At 39.0% G+C, this 22,940-nt stretch overlaps 1 protein-coding gene across 2 annotated transcripts in view; it reads left to right on the top strand.

Moving 5' to 3' along the window:
* Positions 1 to 11,170, top strand: part of LOC126412121 (alpha-N-acetylgalactosaminidase) — a 108,580-nt gene extending 97,410 nt beyond the window's left edge. For both annotated transcript variants that reach the window (XM_050081560.1, XM_050081559.1), the window contains exons 7-10: positions 5,124 to 5,321; positions 6,068 to 6,232; positions 9,860 to 9,932; positions 10,018 to 11,170. In XM_050081560.1, the coding sequence (XP_049937517.1) occupies positions 5,124 to 5,321; positions 6,068 to 6,232; positions 9,860 to 9,932; positions 10,018 to 10,148 (567 nt within the window). In that variant the 3' untranslated portion in view covers positions 10,149 to 11,170. The remainder of the gene's footprint in view (positions 1 to 5,123; positions 5,322 to 6,067; positions 6,233 to 9,859; positions 9,933 to 10,017) is intronic.
* Positions 11,171 to 22,940: the final 11,770 nt, after the last annotated feature.

Below are 22,940 nucleotides of genomic sequence, written 5' to 3'. Positions count from 1 at the left end.
ACATGTGTCCGGAAACGCTTACTTTCCATGTTAGAGCTCATTTTATTACTTCTCTTCAAATCACATTAATCATGGAATGGAAACACACAGCAACAGAACGTACCAGCGTGACTTCAAACACTTTGTTACAGGAAATGTTCGAAGTGTCCTCCGTTAGCGATGATACATGCATCCACCCTCCGTCACATGGAATGCCTGATGCACTGATGCAGCCCTGGAGAATGGCGTATTGTATCACAGCCGTCCACAATATGAGCACGAAGAGTCTCTACATTTGGTACCAGGGTTGTGTAGACAAGAGCTTTCAAATGCCCCCATAAATGAAAGTCAAGAGGATTGAGGTCAGGAGAGCATGGTCAGGAGAGCGTGAAGGCCATGGAATTGGTCCGCCTCTACCAATCCATCGGTCACCGAATCTGTTGTTGAGAAGCGTACAAACACTTCGACTGAAATGTGCAGGAGCTCCATCGTGCATGAACCACATGTTGTGTCATACTTGTAAAGGCACATGTTCTAGCAGCACAGGTAGAGTATCCCGTATGAAATCATGATAACGTGCTCCATTGAGCGTAGGTGGAGGAACAAACTAAAATGAGCTCTAACATGGAAATCAAGCGTTTCCGGACATATGTCCACATAACATCTTTTCTTTATTTGTGTGTGAGGAATGTTTCCTGAAAGTTTGGGCGTACCTTTTTGTAACACCCTGTATACTTGTCCCACCATTCTGCTTTCCCGTCTTTGCTTACGACTGGTTTTCCATCTGAGCTCTTGATATTTATACAAGTGGTTCTCTTTTCTCCACAGGTCTCTTCAATTTTCCTGTAAGCAGTATCTATCTTACCCCTAGTCATACATGCTTCTACACCCTTACATTTGTCCTCTAGCCATCCCTGCTTAGCCATTTTGCACTTCCTGTTGACCTCATTGTTGAAACGTTTGTATTCCTTTTTGCCTGCTTCATTTACTGCATTTTTATATTGTCTCCTTTCATCAGTTAAATTCAGTATCTCTTCTGTTACCCAAGGATTTCTACTAGCCCTCATCTTTTTACCTACTTGATCCTCTGCTGCTTTCACTATTTCATCTCTCAGTGTTACCCATTCTTCTTCTGTCGTATTTCTTTTCCCTGTTCATGTCAATCTTTCCCTAAGGTTTTCTCTGAAACTCTCTACAACCTCTGGTTCTTTCAGTTTATCCACAGGGTGTCTACGACCCGGGACAACCGGGAGATCCGGGAAAAACCCGGGAATTTCTTCATCCGGGAGAAAACCGGGAAAAACCTGGGAATTTTTTAGATCTCCGGGAATCTATTATTGTTTTAATTTTCAGTTAAATTTTTGTGATTTTGACTGGTAAGAATCAATACTCCAACAAAGGATATTACTGTATTCCGCTTCTGCAGAATAATACTGCAGCAACAAAACATGAACGAGAGGAAAAATGAACGAAAATAAAACTTAAGTCTCAAAGGAAATGTGCCATATACAACAGCAAAACATAGTGCTCATACAAGTGTCTGCCAACAGCAAAGTGTGTCAAATGCTTCAGGAAGACTACGCATTACTTCCTAACATCAAATTGTCTCCGATGAGCATGACGTCACAGCTGTTTACATTAGATTCGTTTGAGCAGTTGCGGGCGGGTTCTTGTGCATGCGCAGTTGAGTCGCATATGAGTAATACCTTCTCCCGCTTCTGGCTACGGATGTGTGGCTGGGCACCACTACCTAATATTGCCCCGGTTCGGAAATGTCGTAGATCCGGGGCTGATGCACAGAGCAGTCTGAGCTGTAGTGCGGTGGTTGGTAGTCTCCACGTGACCCGTGTTTACGTTGTTTCCTCTTCATTTATTCCTCTCACATTAAATGAAAACGAAACGGATTTCTGTGGCCAGGAGCTATCAAATGAATTAAAATACGTTCGCATGTTTACAGAAGGCTAAAATTTTCTCCACCTTTCTGACAGTCAAGCATTAATCGCCTTGCAGAATAATGAAGTTATTTTTGTCAGTTTGCTAAAGAGATTTGACTTGTAGTAATCTTTAGCAATGAGACAGTCAATTTATTTGAAACGAAGTGTTTAATTTCACACTGTTGGTTAGTTTCAACTGTTCGCTGCATTTCAAGTACACGTTTTCCATTTTCTAGCTCGCATGGCATTATGCCGTAATAAAGAACCAAACATGAGACAATACAGTAGTAGTACTCGAGAAAATTTACATCCGAATCTGGACATACGAATGTGCACTTTAAGCCGAATTATGCATTTTAGTATGGTTCACGAAATTCTGATACTCTTGAAGTATCCTCTGATGTCTTGTTTCTTTTGTGACATAGCGCAAAATCTTTTAATGTTTTACACATACGAACATACGAGCTTCCTCCGTCATCGTAGCTGCACAAGAACAGGTGCGCCTGTTATCTGGCGCTCTCTGACAACTGCTGAAACTAATCAGTTTCTAACACTTCACGGGAAAATATTGCAAATAGTGGTTTGAAAAGCATTACTTTTTGATAGTAAATTTCCTTTTACACAAGATGAACTATGTGCGAGAATGTACGACGAATTTCTTAAATCACAGAGCGTTTGACTCTCAATTAAAAATCAACTCTTTGAGGTCGACCATCTAGAAAAATTTCGAGCCCAGAAGATCAGAAATTTACGTCGTTATTAAAAATTTTACTGGCACATTTGTGTGACACAACTCAAAGTGTAACATGCACAAAAAAGATCAACATTATATGTGGAAGCTTAGCTTCACTTGCAGATTATTAATCTTCGAGACCATGATTATATGTGAAAGCTTTCTTTTTCTTGTAGCAACACTATGTATATTAATTTAAACCATTAACTTTTCCTATTTGTATTTTCGCACTACTTATGAGTGATCTTGCTACTGGCCGACTACATCACGTGTTCTATGCTATCTTGAGCTGGCGATATCACGTGACACGAGCTATGACTGGCTTACAAAAGCGCGTCGCAATCTCGATTTCAATGCTTTGGAAAGTAACATGCGGTGTTTGGTGGAATTTGAAGTTATACCTTCATAACACGAAACTATGCAGCATACATGTTGCTGCACATCAGAGATCTTTCCAAAACGCGTTTTCCCCCCTTAGTTTCGTTTTCTAAAGTGCCGGGAAATTCTACGTCTCCGTATAAAACCATAAACATTCAAAGTACTGATAAATTTTACAGTGCCAAGGAAAAGTATGCTATCACTTAACACGGGAAAAGTGTATTTTCACCCGGGAGAAAGTGTATTTTCAACCGGGAAATCCGGGAAAAATCTGGGAATTATTTTTCCTTGTCCATGTATACACCCTGATCCAGGTCCCATGTTTTTAAATTCCTACCTTTTTGCAGTTTCTTCAGTTTTAATCTACAGTTCATAACCAATAATTATGATCAGAGTCCACATCTGCCCCTGGAAATATCTTCCATTAAAAACTAGCTCTGAAATCTCTGTTTTACCATTATATAATCTATCTGAAACTTTCCTGTGTCTCCAGGCCTCTTCCACGTGTACAACCTTCCTTCATGATTCTTAGACCAAATGTTAGCTATGATTAAGTTGTGCTTTGTGCAAAATTCTACCAGGCAGCTTCCTCTTTCATTCCCTACTCGCAGTCCTCCATGACTATTAAGTTTTCGGCTCCCTTAACTATCTTGAGAAATTTCTTCAATCTCTTCATCATTTGCAGAACTAGTTGGCATATAAACTTGTACTGGTGTGGCAGACGTGAGCTTCGTGTCTGTCTTGGCTACAATAATGCGTTCACTATGCTGTTCGTAGTAGCTTATTCATGTCCCTCTTTTTTTTCTGTTCCTGCATTACCCATATTTCATTTTGTATTTATAACCCTGTATTCACTTGAGCAGAAGTCTTGTTCCTCTTGTCACCAAACTTCACTAATTCTCACTATATCTAACTTCCCTTTTTAAATTTTGTAACTTACCTGCCTGATTAAGGGATCTGACATTCCACACTCCAATCATAGAACAACAGCTATCTTTCTCCTGATAATTACATCCTCCTGAGTAGTCCCTGCCTAGAGATCTGAATGCGGGACTATTTTACCTCTGGAATATTTTACCCAAGAGGGTGCCATCATCATTTAACCATACAGTAAAGCTGCAGGCCCTTGGGAAAAATTACGGCTGTAGTTTCGCCTTGCTTTCAGACATCCTCAGTACCAGCACAGCATGGCCATTTTGGTTGATGTCACAATGCCAGATTAGTCAATCGTGCGGACTATTACCCCTGCAACTACTGGAAAGGCTGCTGCCCCTCTTCAGGAACCCTATGTGTGTCTGGTCTCTCAACAGACACCCATCCATTGTGGTTTCACCTATGGTACGGCTATCTGTTATCGCTGAGGCAAGCAAGCCTCCCCACCAACGGCAGGTTCCATGTTTCATGGGGGAGGATGTTGGTGTTAGTAAAGCTATTACAGTGTAGTGTACAGCATTTATTTATTAGACACTGACTATACTGCATCAGTAGGAAGAAGGAGAGCATAAATGATCGAGGTGCATAAACAGGAAAGAGTGAACCTAATTTTTTCAAGCTTTACACATTTTAGTTTTGAACAACTTGAACAGTGGCACTGATGATCATGATGTTGAGGTCCTAAAACAAACACACATGCTTGCATGCGCCCCCCACACACATACACCTCAACTGATAAAGAAAGCTGCAAATTTTCTCCCTCCGTATGTCCTCTGCCCAGTCCTGGGAAAAGAGGGGGGGGGGGGGGGGGGGGGAGAGAGAGAGAGAGAGAGAGAGAGGAGGGAGGGGGGAAGAGGCAATTTCATATTTGATCTTATCCAGTGTCTGTTGACATATTGGTGTTCGCAGTATTAACCGATGAACACTAAAGGGAAGAAAAGTTAAACTGCTACTAAATCATTCAAAGTTTCTTCTTCATATTTCATTCAAAGGAAGTCATAATTTATAGGTTATGCATCAGTTAATTACCCTTTTTAGATCTCTAATATTATGTTACACACCAAATTAAGTAAAAAATCTTCTGATTTATACCGTACTGCTAATTACAAATTTATGAAAGTTTAGTACCCTAGGGTTAATATCATAGCCTCTCGTACTTGTTGCAGCTTATTATCGGCAACTTTGGCCTTAGTTATGAGCAAAGCAAAACTCAGATGGCGATTTGGGCCATCCTTGCCGCGCCTCTTTTGATGTCAGTTGACCTGCGCACTATTCGTCCTGAGTACAAAGCAATATTACAGAACAAGAAAATTATAGCTGTTGATCAAGATCCATTGGGCATACAAGGTCGAAGAATATACAAGGTAAGTTAATTCTGAATGAATATTTCTGTGTCCATTTTAATTGTTTTGCCAAGGTTATGTTTTATCATCTTGTTAATGGTGTAGTTCTTCTCCAATTATGTTTTATAGGTTGAAATGTTCAGTGTTAAATGGAACTTCCTGATTTTGTTTTCAGCGAGGTTCATATAATGGCAGATACTTTTCAAAGTGAATGAGTAGTGTCTGCTTTTATAAGTATTGTAAGAAAGTTCCGGTAAAATGTAAATAATATAGGAGTAAGGGGCACTGCTGGTTGAATAGAAGTAGTGTTAAGTTGAGGACAGGTTTACCGAAAAGAATAAAAACTTGCTAGCTTCTACTATTCAGTGAGTGGTCTCCTATACCCATAAATTATTTAGTATCCATTTTCAATGTGTACACACAGTAGTAATACTAGTTTTCAATTAATTATATATAAACTAATTATATCATGTGATGCATCATGTTTTACATAAATAAATTCATTGCCCGTTACTACAAAGCATTGAAATAATGACAAAATCTACAATCCAAGTCCTTGTATCGATCAAAGAGAACAAATGTATATTAAAAATACAACTTGTTAAAATATTTTTCACCCTCAGGTCATAAAACTATGTTCCCCTGACACAGTATGCCTAGTCTATGTAGCATTTGTATTTTCATTTGTGAGTGTCTTTTTTTCAGCCTGTGAGATGAAAGAGCTGTGTACACATCATTTCATAGCTCATATTTCATTTTTGTTTCAGCACAATGGTATTGAGATATGGGCTCGGCCAATTACTCCAGTCTATCAAAACTATTTTTCATATGCTGTGGCTTTTCTTAACCGTAGGACTGATGGAACACCATCAGATGTTGCAGTTACCCTAAGAGAGCTGGGCCTCTCTTACCCTGGTGGATACACAGTTGAGGTAATTACTTGACCATTTAGAGCTGTCACTCCTTCCTCTCATCCTACAGAGCTTCATTCAAAGTCGCTTTTAAAGATAAAAACCATACCGTATTTACCCTAATCGAAGCCGCACTTTTTTTCCGGTTTGTGTTATCCAAAAAACCGCCTGCGGCTTAGAATTGAGTGCAAAGTAAGCGGAAGTTCTGAAAAATGTTGGTAGGTGCCGCCACAACTAACTTCTGCCGTTGAATATATGTAGCGCTACACAGGCTTGCTTTGCAGGCACAAAGATAAATACTGGTGCCAAAACCTCTGCGTCAGTAAATAAATTAAAAAAAAAAAGGTGGAATACAAGCTTTTTTCTCCGCCCCGAGTTTCAACCACTGCATGTTCATACATTATCCAACAAAGTAAATACAAATTCCGTATTGTTCATCTTCGAATGTAGGAGCATTTCATTGTACTACGAAAATCCGTCTGGCAAGACTGTTTGGGGTTTTTGTCAATATGGCCATCTCTACATTTTGAATTTTTTCCTACCTGTGATAAGAGATGGTTGCTAATAGGAACTTTTATGACTTGTGAATCACATGCAGTATTCTCTACACCATAAGAATAATATGACTATAAACATTTTGCCATGTATTCTTTCGTGTTTGCTGCTATCTCATTTAAACCCTGTCTGCCTAATAAACTACGAAACTAGAGTGAGACGACAGCAAACGCGGAAGAATATACATATCATGTCATGTTTATATTCGCATTATTCTTATGCCTTATAGTGATACAGTCAGAAATGAAGCACGACAATTGACTAGATTTTTAAATCTAAGATGACTCTAATTTCTGTGCAGAATGTAATGTACTAAAGAGGCGTGTGCAAAGATTTTCAAATGGAGAAAAATTTTTGCTAAACTCTTGTTCAAAACATCTTCTATCATACACAGTCTATTATTTGGTTCTTGTTGATCATTATCAAAGAAAGCAGCAGTGTAAGTAACAACAAATAGCAGTCTCTTGCCATTGTTTCGCTAATGGGACAATTCCTCTCTTCTTCTTTTTTCATTGTAAGCGGCAGTAGCGCACACAAAAGCAAGCCATGCCGCGAGCGGCGACAGGCCGTAAACACTCATTATCAGAATACGACAAACAATGCATGACACAGTACAGTAATGCATTTTCAGCTTAGAGTGACGTAAACACCTATAACAAAGAGAATGGCACTTATGAGATCAAAGAAAAATAAGCAATCAATTCAAACCAGATGAAGCATGTGAAAAAGGAAGGGTACCCATATAAATACGGACGGAGCGCCTGACGCATAGCAATGGCTACCTGGTAAAGCTTAACTGCTAAGCTTACGACAATGAACCAAACTACTGTAGCTGTATTGTCATTCATTCGACCTAAATTGTGTCTCATATTAAAATGGACCAACTTTGTTTCGCTTTGGAGTTGCGACCTAAAACTTTTCTCTCCCCTTGAATTTCGAGTCTCAAATTTCAGGTGCGGCTTAGACTCGGGAATTTTTTTTTTTTTTTTTTTTTTTTTTTTTTTTTTTTTTTTTTTTTTTTTTTTTCCGAGTCTCATTTTTCAGGTGCGGCTTAGATTCGAGAGCGGCTTAGATTCGAGTAAATATGGTAATTAATCATCACTCTGTGACAAATACAATGGTTCATCTCATGTTGTCATGATTTGGGCACTGATGATCTCTTGGTTTAATATTCTAGACTAGCCATCTGTGTGTAATGTTTTGCCTATAAATATGTACCTTTGTAAATTTGGCATTTGGAAGGAAAAATAAAACTCTACATGAGTTAGCTCTGAAACAATGGTTACTTCAATGGCTGAATGTAAATTGTTTGATAATGAGTTTGTACAGCTTACTAGTATTGTTGTGTCATGTGAAAATATCGCCTCACTACCAAAGTCAAGAGAATCAAGCGTACATTTTTACTAGGTTTTGACAGTAGTGAGGGCACTCCTTTACTGTCATTCATGATTTTAAAGGTTACTACAAGAGCAACATGATATGTGATCAGGGGTAATTTGTGACTGAAATGGCACTGTGCTTAAAAAAGCTAGTTGGGGGGGGGGTATTCCTGTGGTCTTCTGTAAATCCCAGTCTGATGAAAACTGTTCTGAAATTCCCTCTTCTCATCTTTACCAAGTCTGAATTTGTTCTCCTCTCTGATGGCCTGACCATCAACGGTACCTTAAAACTTGGTATCTTCCATTTTACAAAACTCCCTGTGTTCTGTAAACAGTGTCTCCAAATGTCTTGACTTGGAACAAAAGTACATCTGGACATGTTCATGAGAAATTTCCCTTCAAGTAATAGTTATGTGAGTCCACAAAGGTTCAGCAGTGGTAACTGATGACTGTAATAAGTTATCCAGACATGTGTGACAGATTATGTTAGGCGGACATGCAGCTGAGTGAAGCAATAGTACAGGTTGTTCTCTGAATGACTTGCCACCTGTGGACAGACTTTGTCCTGTTGAAGTATGGCTTGTGCAGCTGCCTGAAGGAAGGGCAGTTCATTGGGCCCTAACTCTCCACTGATGTAGTGGTTGCTTTTAGATTACTTCCAGTATATTGTATCCAATGATGCCCCAAGCTATCGCACTTGCAGTTTGTCTGCTGTGACAATAGCATTCGGTGCCAGAATATGACATAATGGTAGCACCTATCACAGCTGTAACTGTAGGACATATAAAAGCAGGAGTCATCTGAAATCTATACAATTTGCTACTCAGTATGCAAGCAATGGGGTTCACTTGCCCACCACATACTGAGGATTTTGTGGTTTCTGGATAATAGAAGCATGCATGCCACTAATTCAGATCACAACAGACTGCTTCTGTCTGTCTATGTAGATAGGTTCATATTCATTGCAGTGCCCCGGCCCAGTCTAATCAAAGAAACAAGCAACAAGTTTGTTGGAAGTGCTTCACAAATTAACAACTTTTGTTGCTTTCAGTTAAGCTTATAACTTTCAAAAAGTTGAATGCTTGTTAATGTCCAGCTCATTTCGAACTTTTCTGTATATCATTTGATGTGAGCCTATTTTGAGCTTTGGTGAAATTGTGCTGAATCCACCGAAACGAATATCTTTATCACAGTTAAATATTGATACAAGGCTGAATGTACTGCAGTTTTCAGTATGTCTAAGGATGCCTCTATCTCACGATAAGTCGTGCTGATCCTTCTCAATAGTGTTGCACAGAACACTCATTTTAGTCAACACATTAAATTCATCATTGATGGAAGTACAACCACAACAAAATTCTGCAGAGTAGGTGTAAATAGTCTTTTCTGTGAGTGATTGATTACCAAAAGTTGAACAAAATAATGCATTTTTTGTGGAGTTTAGTGTTTACAAAAAAGTTAGAAAATTGTAACTTTTACGAGATTAAAATGTTGCAGAATTTAGGCTTGGTGCCAGGCATTTTTCGAAAGCAGATAGCATGTTAAAGTTTTCCAATTACGTTAGTTAGCTCACTAAAGTTCTGTTGAGCAAAGCTCACTGACAGTTTTCTTACTTTGGTCTTCTTTTCTTCTGTTGTTTAGTTTATATCCTATGCTTCAAACTAATCTTTTTCAGTTTATTTACTTCTAAACATCAATCCTAAATTGATTACAGGACCTCTATGAAGATGTCAACTATGGCACTCTTGTGCCAAACACAAAGATTAAAGTGAAGGTGAACCCATCAGGTCAGTAATAACGGTGTGGTAAACATTTCACTTGAGCATTGGAGGGAAGCGATATGTATGTTGACACTTTTGTTGTTTACTACAGGTGTTGTGATTCTCCGAGCTGACGTCCAACCATCATTCGAACCATCTACGGCAAGACAATCCTTCATTCAGCAAAGGACACCCTATGATCCCTACAGTATCTTTCAACCGAGACCTAATAGTTTTATATAGTGTACATAAAAAGCCTATATAAGGCCAAGCCTGATGCGTTACAGTGAAAAATGAAGTACAATAACGTTTACAAAAGAAAGGTCTTTGTGAATTATTATTTCCTCATTATGTGGCCAAAGTCTTTCTTTAAGTTCAGTATCATTTTTTGTACCCACAGCAAGGACTCAATGATAATGTGATAGGTTCCATGAATGAGTATTTTTTGTTATTTATTTGTAGTTTTAAATACTACCAAGTGTGTGTGCGCTCTTGGCTGCAATATAGACTACGTACAGAACATGTTACGTGATCATTCAAAATACAAAAAGAACATCATTTTATTTTTGACACTTGATTGGAAATAAGATCTGTATCTCTGCGTAGAGGGTGACTTCCTACTGCTGTCTTTGCAGTAGTTCACCTAGTCTGTGGAGACATGCGAGCACTAAGATGTATCCAAAGCTCAAATGCTGAAGGAAGTTTGTATCTACTTGAATCAATGCTTTCAAGAAATGCAGTGCCACTGAGTATTTCTCAAGTTATTAAAATGTGATATTTAATGTACAGTTCATTATATGGTGCAGCTCACTGATCATTTTACTGGCCATGATCACGTTCTTGCATATCTACTCAAGAAAAGATATTTCTTTGAGATTGAAAATATTTCTTCCATACTGTGAAAAGCTTCTGTATATGTTTAACTATTATGACTTATGTGGTATGTGACCTACTTGCCTGAAATTATCTATTAAACCATGTACAAAAACTTCAACAAATCCATGTATGTATAGTTTAGTAGGAAACCAAGATGTTTATTTTGTCTGTTTCTTTTAAATACTTTGTGCTTTATTTGTGAATCATGGAAGTTTTTTTGCTAATTAATGGTAGAATTATTTGCAATGTAAAATGAAAAGTATTTCATGTTTCATAGCAGGTGTTTCCTTTCTGTACTCATGAATGTCTTTTCATAGCTACTTTCAATGATTGTGATAAATATGCTTCAGTCATTTATACTGTGGCCAATAAAACATTCCAACTTTGTATGTCTATATCTTCTTTTTTGCAGTAGTTGTGTAGAAATATTATTTAATGTAGTATATTGTAATTAGTATTGCAGTTGTGTTGTATCTTTACACATTTTATTTAGATGAACAGTGAATAAGGAAAACTTGTTTGTGATTAATACAGTAAGGAAAGTTCTGGTGGAATGTAAATATGTTACTCCTAAAGGAGACCATTTGCTGAATAGCAGAAGCATCGAGTAATCAACAGGCACGCAAAAAAGAATGAAAACTTTTCCAGCTTTTGGAAGAAATCCTTAATGAGCTGGAGTACAAAAAACTATCTCTCTCTCTCTCTCTCTCTCTCTCTCTCTCTCTCTCTCTCTCTCTCTCTCTCTCTCTCCCCCTCCCCCTCCCCCTCCCTCCCTCCCTCCCTCCCTCCCTCCCTCCCTCCCTCCCTCCCTCCCTCCCTCCCTCTCTCTCCTTCTCTCTCTGTTGGGTGGACACACAGTGCTGGGATTGAAATTTGGTAGGCAGGTGTGGGTAAGCAGCTGTGTCAAATGGTGTGGTAAAGGAAGAAAGATGGGGGAAGCAGGAGGAGGGGCTGGGGATGGGTAGCTGGGGCATGGAGGGAGGCAGCAGATGTGCAGGGGTTAAGACTGCAGGGGAAGGGGAGGGGGGTGAGGGGTGACAGGACAGAGAGAGAGGAATCTATGGGCTGGGGGAGGGGGGGGGTTATGGGAACAGTGGTTTAGCTGAGGGACTCCAGATAAGAAAATATGTATCTGACACAGCTTGTTTGGTTCATTGTTGTGACTGTAGCATTTTTACACATGCTGTCTTGTTATGATTAGTAAACTGTGTACTCTGGTCTGAATATGGTCATTATGGGTTGATATTAACAAGCTGATGTGCAAAAAAACATTTTTGTGATCCAAAACTGGAATAAAAATATATAAATAGCTTCTTGGATCACTGCTGCGGCTGTTTTTCAACTCGTTACTTCAGGTGATCGTTGGGATGATCCCTGCAACTGAACCAGAAGGCTCAGCTAACATTTTGTATAAAATGATTTCCATATTGATGGGTCATTAACATTCCTTCCTTCCTTGCCAGCTTGTACCAATGTTGCCCAAATATTATTTATTACCATCTCTTCTGTCTTCACTTCATAGACCTTTCATTGCACAGTAAAAATTATAAACAGCTACACAATTATACAGGGTTATTACAAATGATTGAAGCGATTTCACAGCTCTACAATAACTTTACTATTTGAGATATTTTCACAATGCTTTGCACACACATGCAAAAACTCAAAAAGTTTTTTTAGGCATTCACAAATGTTCGATATGTGCCCCTTTAGTGATTCGCCAGACATCAAGCCGATAATCAAGTTCCTCCCACACTCGGCGCATCATGTCCCCATCAATGAATTCGAAAGCATCATTGATGCGAGCTCACAGTTCTGGCACGTTTCTTGGTAGAGGAGGTTTAAACACTGAATCTTTCACATAACCCCACAGAAAGAAATCGCATGGGGTTAAGTCGGGAGAGCGTGGAGGCCATGACATGAATTGCTGATCATGATCTCCACCATGACCGATCCATCGGTTTTCCCCTTACAGAGGCATCCAGAAGCTTTAAACTGCGCATACCATCGCCGAATGGAGTTAGCAGTTGGTGGATCTTTGTTGAACCTCGTTCTGAAGTGTCGTTGCACTGTTATGACTGACTGATGTGAGTGCATTTCAAGCACGACATACGCTTTCTCGGTTCCTGTTGCCATTTTGTCTCACTACGCTCTCGAGCGCTCTGGCGGCAGAAACCTGAAGTGCGGCTTCAGCCGAACAAAACTTTATGAGTTTTTCTACGTATCTGTAGTGTGTCGTGACCATATGTCAATGAATGGAGCTACAGTGAATTTATGAAATCGCTTCAATCATTTGTAATAGCCCTGTACAACTAAAGTGATGATTTACTCGAACAAGCATGCCACAAATTCGTAGAAAAGGACAGTACCGACTAATGTCTAACTCAGCACTTCTAACACAGAAAAAGATGACACAGCGTACATGCACACACTAATAGAGAACCAGCAGTCAGCCAATCTACTATTAGCATGCACCAATAGCAAAGAGTTGGGACCTTCTTAATTACAGTATCAGATGTGACAAATAAATCACACATTAACATGTTTTACATGGCAGGAGTGCTTAAATTGCCGTGACCCTGCCACCTGAATAAGATCAATGTGCGTGAGCTCTAGCAGGATGTCTCAGTCATTCTTGGGCTGGGACACTGAATCCTTCACCCTGGGAGTGACATGTAAAGGAAATATGGCTACCTTTGTGTCACCTCTTCTGTAGGTGTCAGAAGTAGGGAAACTGTCTTGAAGCCATTGACAGACCCACGAGATAGGTGTATACTCCATGATGAGTATTGGGACATGGCAATGTCAAATTCCATGATGAGTATTGGGACATGGCAATGTCAAATTTGAGAGGTGTTTGCTAGTTGCATATTTTTGTATGCAACTCAACTATACTACCACAGAGGGTGCTGATGGCATTTGAGATGGCCATTGCCCTTGATAGAAGTTAAATTTTCTGCAGCTGGAGCTGAACATCCTGTCAGCTTCATATTTGTACTAGAGATCTGCTTCTCAGTCTGTATCATCTGTTCAAGCCTATTACATATGCTATACAGTGAAAGCCTGTTTTGCTATTTGGGAATCATTACATTGGGGAGATATCACCATTTTTGTAAGTAAATGCGATTGGCTGCTTGGCACTGTCAGTCTTTCAATGGGCTACAGTTGCCCGTACATTCCACTGTGAGGCATCAGCTGCAGCCAGAGTTTCCACAGAGTGTAGACACCCAGGCACGGAGCTAATTGCAGTTCCTCTTTCAGGGTCTGAAAAGTTCTTTTCACACTTAGGAGACCACTCAAATGAATACCTTTGTATCTAAGGTGACTTAAGGGTTACATTATTTTAGCTACCTGTGGAATTAATTTCGCATAGTAATTTACTTCTCTGAAAGATATCTGATCATCTGTGAAATTTCTTGGGAGCGCCATGGTGTCAATAATGGCTAAGTGGCACACAGTGCCTGCCCTGCTAACAATGTGTCGTAAATATTCCATGTTTTCCTGAAAGATATCCATTTTTGCACATTGCACTTCATGCAAGATCCATATAGGTTCTAGAACACTAAATTAATGTTTTTAGATGTTTCTGTTGCTTGTAGTCTGTCCAGTTACAGTGTTGTCATCTGGATAGTTTGTGTGAAATGTGCCATATGCCAGCTGCTCTCAACATTGTTTGGTAACAGATCAGGGCCCTACTGATTAAGATCAGTGTCTTACAGTTGTTTGTGTTGCAAATGAAGGTTGTTCTTGTTATTAAGTAAATGGTTCTAAATAATTTAGTGTACTGTATAAAGTAGCCAATTTCGAAAGCAGGATGTTCATATTTCATGTACTAATAAAAGGTCACAAAGTGCATATGACGCATAAAATGAGCATAGTAAGATAATCAGCATCCAAGGACTGGTAACAGGCTACATTTGAAAAGAACGCTTTCTCCTTTGTAATCTGAACAGAATAAATAGAACTCACCGAGAAATGGATAAGAATTGAGAGAAAATAAGATACAAATTAGAAGAACTGGAATACTTGAGGAAAGTGTTCAAGCCCACAAACTGAAATCCAATTCCTGAATATTTGATGCTGTGTTACCAGTGAATAACATGTGTATAGAAACAATATTGCATTTCGATTTTAATTTACATTGGTCTGCTTTCCTCAACAAGTTTTTTTCTTAGTTTCACTTTTATCCTAAAAATGGTTTTCAGACTATTACACCCATTGCCAGGAAGTACACATGTTATAATTCTGTGCAAAGAGTAAACAACTGTATACTACATAATTAAGTATCTTTGATCTACTGCTGTAAATAATAGAATTAATATAAGTGGAAAAATATTAAGTACCGATAAACCATGAAACAAAATTTTTGTCCACTTTCCAGTTTCAGAAGACTAAGATTGAAATAAAAAATTTTATGTGTAAGAACATACTAATAGATTCTGTGTGAAAATTTTGTGAAGTTTCATTTGAGTTGTTTCAATAAACTTGCTAATGCAAAATGTTTCTTCAAACCTACAAAGGCATGGAAATGTTGTTGCTGCCAACAAAGTAAAAATATCCATTTCATCTTTTTCAGGTAACACTTCGTTTTATTGCAATGTATTACATGTTGGGTCATGTTCTTAACTTTCATATTCATTGAATTTCTACCAATGACAACATTGTCTTGCAAGATGGACTTCTGTTAAGTTTTTCAAGCATTTTAAGGATAATGAAAAATGGAATGGTGGAGGGTGTGTGTGTAGGCATGTAATTAAAGAAAGAATTTCTCTCCAGAAAAAGGAAACTATCTTCTATAGAGACAACATCTTTGTTCAGTAACTTTTCTGTAAAGTACCTGTCAGTGATCCCTATTCTAGCTGGAGAAAGGACTTTGACCTTGGAGCAGGAACCTCCCATACTTTCAGATTTTTTCCATCTGTATCAACCACCATATTGCAGTTGTGCAAAAAATTTGTCATCCGCCATGTTGTAGTTTTGCAAAAAAAATTTGACCAGTCTGTGCATGACTTAGGATTATTTATGTTTATAGACCTTTTGTGATTGACTGTAACAATGTCTCAGCCAGGAAACTGTTCAATGCTCAAAAGAGGGCAATTTTTAGGTGACTTACACATAACCATAATAATTCCTTAGTTTACATAAACTTACAATTTTATAACAAACTTCATGCTTTTGTTGCTGCAAATGGTACCAAAAGATTATGACTAACTTATTAAATTAAAATAGTAAAGGCACAACTAGTATATTTATTCTGCAAGAATCTGTTAAGTGTTTGCTATATTATTTGTGTTAGTTTATATATGTCTCTGTCGTGAAAATAGACTATATGTGGTACTCAGAAGGCAGATTTTCTTGCTTAAAGCTTGACATTTAATACTCATTTGAGAAAAATACATTGTCACATTTGCAGTACATGTCTATCAAACAGGTGTCAACACAAAAATGGTAGGCAGTGCATAATTTCAGATGCGAAGTGTGTAAAACTATAGTTTGCTTTACATTCAGAAGTAGGAGTCCCTGTACACGTTCATACTCGTACAATTTCCTACTTAAGAAGTACTTCCATAGTTCATTCGTAATTTTCAGCATCAGTAGCGGCATGCCTGACCAAACAATGTCAACCTTGTTCAGAAGCTATTTGCACAGCTTATCAAACATAATAATGTACTTATTGATTTCTACTACATCACACAATGTTTTGCACAACAATAAAAAAAGTGTATGAAGCATAAGGGGAATAAATTAGAATAAATTTTCTCATCAGTGTGTCAGTGCTTAGATCGCACTAGAGTTCTCAAATGATATAGCAGAACAGTCACAATTTTTTGCACTAGCTTGATTATGGTCTCTCTGAATCTGGAACATCTGGTGAAATAGACACATATGGGTCCAGACTGGAAAGTATTTTGTTTTGTATTTTAGTAATTTCTTACACTAAAAAAGTCAGACACAAAGTACAAGTATTCCACAGCTTCAGTAACAAGAAGTTGTTAAAAATCACAAGAGCTACAAAATCATCTTACTCATGTACCCCAGATTATTTATTAAGTAATATTTCTGTAAAAATTAAAATTGTTATACCCTGTTTAAAATGATAAACAATTCAATAACCAGAGGAGTTTTCTATGTGTATTAAAGACATAAAAGCATGGTTTCAGTTGCCTGAGACTGCAGTTGTGTGTGCGAGTTGCATTTGTGTGTGTGTCGTCTATTGTTGACGAAGGCCTTACTGGCCGAAAACTTTAATTGTGGGAGCCTCTCTCTGCGACTCAGCATAACCAATATATGGTGAGTATCAACTTTCTTTTCATAATATTGTTAAAGACATAAAAGATAATTCCAGTCTTTAAGAAGAGGCACAGTCATGATGTAAACAATTGTCATCCTATATCTGTACTCCCAGCTGTATCTGAGATAATTGATAATAATCTAAAGTCAAATTACAGAATTTCTCAATAATTTGTAATAATTGACCAAACACCAATTTTAATTTAGTTAAAACAGAACTTATAATGATGCAGATTTCAGTTTCACGGACCAATTTCTTTAATCCTTCAATCAAAAGAATTTTCTTCTGGACATTTTATTGACTTAAATAAGGCTTTTAATGTCAATAAATATTCATGAGTTGCTTCAGAACCTAGAATCATACAGTACAGGAGATACAGAATTCAGTTATTTCAGATATACGTCATCAAACAAAAGCAAATAGTAGAAATCACAACTGAAGGACCTGGAAAAAAATTATTCTGACAAGTGGAGTCCCACAAGGGTCAGTGCTGGAACTTTTCTTTTTTCTATTATTATTATTATTATTTACGTTGACCCTCCATTTAGCTTCCCAAATACTTTGCCCATGTTTTTTGCAGATGATACAAATTTGCTTTTCCAGTCTGACGCAGCTCTGCACTTGTATCAGAAGGAAAATTCACTTGAGGAAACTACTGAATTATGAAGATGAATCGTCAGAAGGCAAAAATCTAGTACTACTGCCAGGCACACATAAGAGTCTAAGAAACTATCATGGTTTCCAGAACTATTACGAGGGCCGTTCAGAAAGTAACCTCCGGTTGATTTAAAAAAATACGCCAAGTTAAATAAAAATAATTTAATATATACATCTTACAACTACATCTTTGCACTATTTTTCTACATAGTCTCCATAGCGATTGAGGCACTTATCGTATCTCTTCACAAGGTTTGAAATTCCTTCTGCATAAAAATCACCCGCTTGTGCCTGGAGCCAGCCTGTGACCGCATCTTTGAGCTCTTTGTCGTCATCAAACCGCTGTGACCCGAGCATTTCTTCAAATGCATGAAGAGGTGATAATCACTTGGCGCCAGGTCTGGGCTGTAAGGTGGATGGTTGATAACGTCCCACTTGAAGGACTCAAGAAGGGCCGTTGTTCTGCGAGCAGAGTGAGGACGGGTGTTATCGTGCAAAAAAACGATACCGGAAGTCAGCATACCATGGCGTTTGTTCTGTATAGCCCGTCGTAACTTTTTTATTGTTTCACAGTACACGTCTTGATTAATGGTCGTACCACGTTCCTTGAATTCAACCAACAACACCCCTTTGGCATCCCAAAACACCGTTGCCATCAGTTTTCTGGCAGAAAAATCTTGCGAGGCTTTTCTTGGTTTGGTAGGCGAATCTGAATGTGCCCACATCTTTGATTGTTCTTTTGTCTCAGGGTTCACGTACTTAATCCAGGTTTCGTCACCGGTCACGATTCTGTTTAATAATGGTTCTCCTTCGTCCTCATAACGTGACAGAAAGTCTAATGCAGAGGCCATTCTTTGAGTTTTGTTGTGGTCGGTAAGAATTTCGGGCACCCATCGTGCACAGAACATACGGTAACCCAATCTTGCTGTCACTATCTCGTACAAGAGAGTCTTAGAAATCTGTGGAAAACCAGTAGACAACTCCGACATTCAGAAACGTCGATTTTCACGAACTTTTGCATCAACTGTCTGAACGAGTTCGTCAGTCAGCAATGATGGTCTACCACTCTTCATCATGAACGTTTTCTCGTCCACTTTTAAATAAACGTACCCATTCACGGACAACTCCTTCACTCATAACTCTTGGTCCGTACACGGCACAAAGCTCACAATGAATAGCTGCTGCAGAATATCCTTTGGCTGTAAAAAACCTTATGACAGCACGCACTTCACATTTGGCGGGGTTTTCTATTGCAGCACACATTTCAAAGTGCCACAAAAACTAAACTAGCGCAGGTACGACGTTCACTCGACCACGGCTTGATGCCGACTGACCTGTTGAGTGCGTGAACGCACAGATGGCGTCGCTACTCCCCCCACAACCCGCACTGTGACCAATCGGAGGTTACTTTCTGAACTGCCCTCGTAGTACCTTCCCTGGAGAGTGAAAGGGGGAGCCATCAGAGATAGTTTGAGGTGGAAGACAGTGCACACCAGTGTAAGCTTCATTACAGAAATGATAGGAGAAGAGTGTGAAAACTGAAGATTAACTAAGGAGAAGAGAGAATGGTGCAGTGAAGAACTAAGAAGAAAATAAGGTGAGGGACAAAACAAAGAGAAGGCGAGGGAGAAGAGAGCAGAAGAAAACAAACTGTAAATCAATCCAGAAAATAACTGAGTAAACAAATAAAAAATAAATTATAATGTGGCCATGGAAATTCTGGTATGGAATAACAACAATGTGGAAAGGGTAGATTGCTAATCACCGTTCATTGAGTCACATACAGGAAGTGAGAAAGACTGCTAAAATTTTCAAGGTTTGGACAAAGTCCTCTTTCTGCAATAGAAAACACGCACACGCTCGCAAGCGTGTGCGCACCCCCCCCCCCCCTCTCCCCCCCCCCCCCCCCCCCCCCCCACACACACACACACACAAAAGCACAACTCAACGCGTGGCCACTGTCTTTTTTTCTACTGCCAAAGGAGGACTATGTCCAAAAATCTGTGGCCCAATGCCTCCTTTGTATGGTGAGGTGAAGGTTAAGTCAAGGAGGCTGTCAGGGCACAAGGCTATCTGAAGGGCACATCCCCAGTTTCAACATTCAGAGAAACTAGTATTAGGCAAAAGAATCCATCCAAATAGTCTGTGTTATGTATCAGTTTAATTCTTTATTCACTATTGACTGCAGTAGAATGGGGTTAGACATTAAATATACAATAAATAAAATTTTATACAGAGAAGTCATTACAGTTTAATTCCACTTCTTTTAAAATATTCTTAAAGACTAATGTCAATAATATTTATTTCAAATAGTTCTGCTTTCTTGTAAAATGGGTGTTTCAGTAACCAGTCATAAATCTTAAATTTGAAAATGTTACATGACCAGCACTGAGCAGATATTGAAACTTTATTAAAAAGTTTGAGGCATGTTATTTTATGTGATTAGCACTCTTTATCAGCCTATGTCTCAGTAGTCCAGTTTGCGTCCAGTGCTGTTAGGGTGTACATTTTCCCTGGTGTTGAACTCATTTGCATTACTTTTGATGTAAATTAGTGCTCTAGTTAACCCAAAATTAGTTCCTGTGTTTTATCAAGATTACAAATGAGTTCAGTGGAAGAACACTAGTTCATTGCTAGTTCTAATGTTTCTTATGTAGCCTGATTCAATTCAGTAGTGTCATGGTATGTACTGAGCAGTGTATGTTATCTGTGTAGCACATGATTGAATTAGCTCCTGCATGGCAAGGTTAGTTATTAATTGCACTGATGAGTCTGCAGCACTCCAATATGAATTTCCTTCAACAAAGAGTATTTATTTTTAAGTGAGACATCTAAAAATGAATTGTGCTCGCCATAAAATTCCAATTTTGCAAGTGGGATATTGAAGGAAATGCAAACTTTTCTGTGATCACAAACCAGAAGATACAGCAGGAGTAGTAGTATTTTTTGCGTGTTTGAACCGCAGAATGCTTGTTTGAGAGGAGCTCATGCTCTTCAAAATAATTATTTAGCTGATTGTACATTAGAGACTCAAAAACTTTTGAAGAAACCTGGGACAACAGAAATTGGTCTGTAATTTTGAGGCCAGATGCTTAGCTCCCTTTCCAAAGACTGGTACCACTTTAGCTGGTGTGAGATTTAAGAGAAAACTCCAGATGCTAAACAGGTGTTAAAAATGAAAGAATGAAGTTGACAAAATAAATGTATTGTTTCAAAAATGCCCTTCCCAATTTGAGTATTGAGTATGAAGTCTGAGCTTATATAACCTAACCTCCTCCTCCTCCTCCTCCTTCTTCTTCTTCTTCTCCTTCTCCTTTTGCTAGCACCTTTGTCCTGCATCTTTGCACAGGGTCGGCATTGTTAAATTGGATTTGGCATGGTTGATTTTAAGGGGTGCCCGGATGCCCTTCCTGCCACCACCCCGTACCCCCCGGGAAAGAATGAGTGTACCCCAAATGTCTGGGTCTAGTGTAAACCATGAAATAGTGTGAACATGTTTCCAATGTCTGGGAAGCATATAACTGTGTAAGGTCATGGGGACTAGTCCGGTTTTCACCTAGTGGGATGGGGAAAACTGCCTAAAAACCACATCCAGGCTGGCCGGCACATAGGCCCTCGTCATTACTCTGCCAGGCACACTCGATCCAGGGGCCAGCGCGCCTACCCGAGTCCAGGAAGCAGTGCATTAGCGCTCTCGGCTAACCCTACAGGTATATATAATCTAATCTGTCAATAAAGAAATTAATATATTCATCTTCCTGCTCTCTTAGCAATGTAACCCTAACTTGCTGTTGATTGTTGTGTCTAACTTATAACATTGTTCACAGTAGAATGTTAAAAAAATGGTTCATGATCTGACAGAGATCCACCCGCAAGTCTGACATCATACATACCTCTTGCAAAATTAACTACGTTATTATCCAAGAAAGTGTTATTTTTTGTGGGGCTGAAGCTTGTACAGTGGAAATTCAGTGATCTTAAGATATTACAAAACGTTCTTTTAACTTGGGTGCCTCAGCGATACAGATAGCTGTACCGTCGGTGCAACCACAACGGAGGGGTATCTGTTGAGAGGCCAGACAAACGTGTGGTTCCTGAAGAGGGGCAGCAGCCTTTTCAGTAGTTGCAGGGGCAACAGTCTGGATGATTGACTGATCTGGCCTTGTAACACTAACCAAAACAGCCTTGCTGTGCTGGTACTGCGAACGGCTGAAAGCAAGGGAAACTACAGCCGTAATTTTTCCCGAGGGCATGCAGCTTTACTGTATGGTTAAATGATGATGGCATCCTCTTGGGTAAAACATTCCGGAGGTAAAATAGTCCCCCATTCGGATCTCTGGGTGGGGACTACTCAAGAGGATGTCGTTATCAGGAGAAAGAAAACTGCCATTCTAAGGATCAGAGCGTGGAATGCCAGACCCCTTAATCGGGCAGGTAGGTTAGAAAATTTGAAAAGGGAAATGGATAGGTTAAAGTTAGATATAGTGGGAATTAGTGAAGTTCGGTGGCAGGAGGAACAAGACTTTTGGTCAGGTGAATACAGTATTATAAACACAAAATCAAATAGGGGTAATGCAGGAGTAGGTTTAATAATGAATAGGAAAATAGGAATGCGGGTAAGCTACTACAAACAGCATAGTGAATGCATTATTGTGGCCAAGGTAGATACGAAGCCCACGCCTACCACAGTGGTACAAGTTTATATTCCAACTAGCTCTGCAGATGATGAAGAAATTGAGGAAATGTATGATGAAATAAAAGAAATTATTCATATAGTGAAGGGAGATGAAAATTTAATAGTCATGGGTGACTGGAATTTGTCGGTAGGAAAAGGGAGAGAAGGAAACATAGTAGGTGAATATGGATTGGGGGTAAGAAACGAAAGAGGAAGCCACCTGGTAGAATTTTGCACAGAGCACAACCTAATCATAGCTAACACTTGGTTCAAGAATCATAAAAGAAGATTGTATACATGGAAGAAGCCTGGAGATACTGGCAGGTTTCAGATAGATTATATAATGGTAAGACAGAGTTTTAGGAACCAGGTTTCAAATTGTAAGACATTTCCAGGGGCAGATGTGGACTCTGACCACAATCTATTGGTTATGAACTGTAGATTAAAACTGAAGAAACTGCAAAAAGGCGGGAATTTAAGGATATGGGACCTGGATAAACTGAAAGAACCAGAGGTTGTACAAAGTTTCAGGGAG

The sequence above is a fragment of the Schistocerca serialis genome, chromosome 7 (assembly GCF_023864345.2).
Source record: "Schistocerca serialis cubense isolate TAMUIC-IGC-003099 chromosome 7, iqSchSeri2.2, whole genome shotgun sequence".
Lineage (NCBI taxonomy): Eukaryota > Metazoa > Arthropoda > Insecta > Orthoptera > Acrididae > Schistocerca > Schistocerca serialis.
The sequence above is the reverse complement of the archived record's forward strand: the minus strand, read 5'-3'. Positions and strand labels throughout refer to the sequence as shown.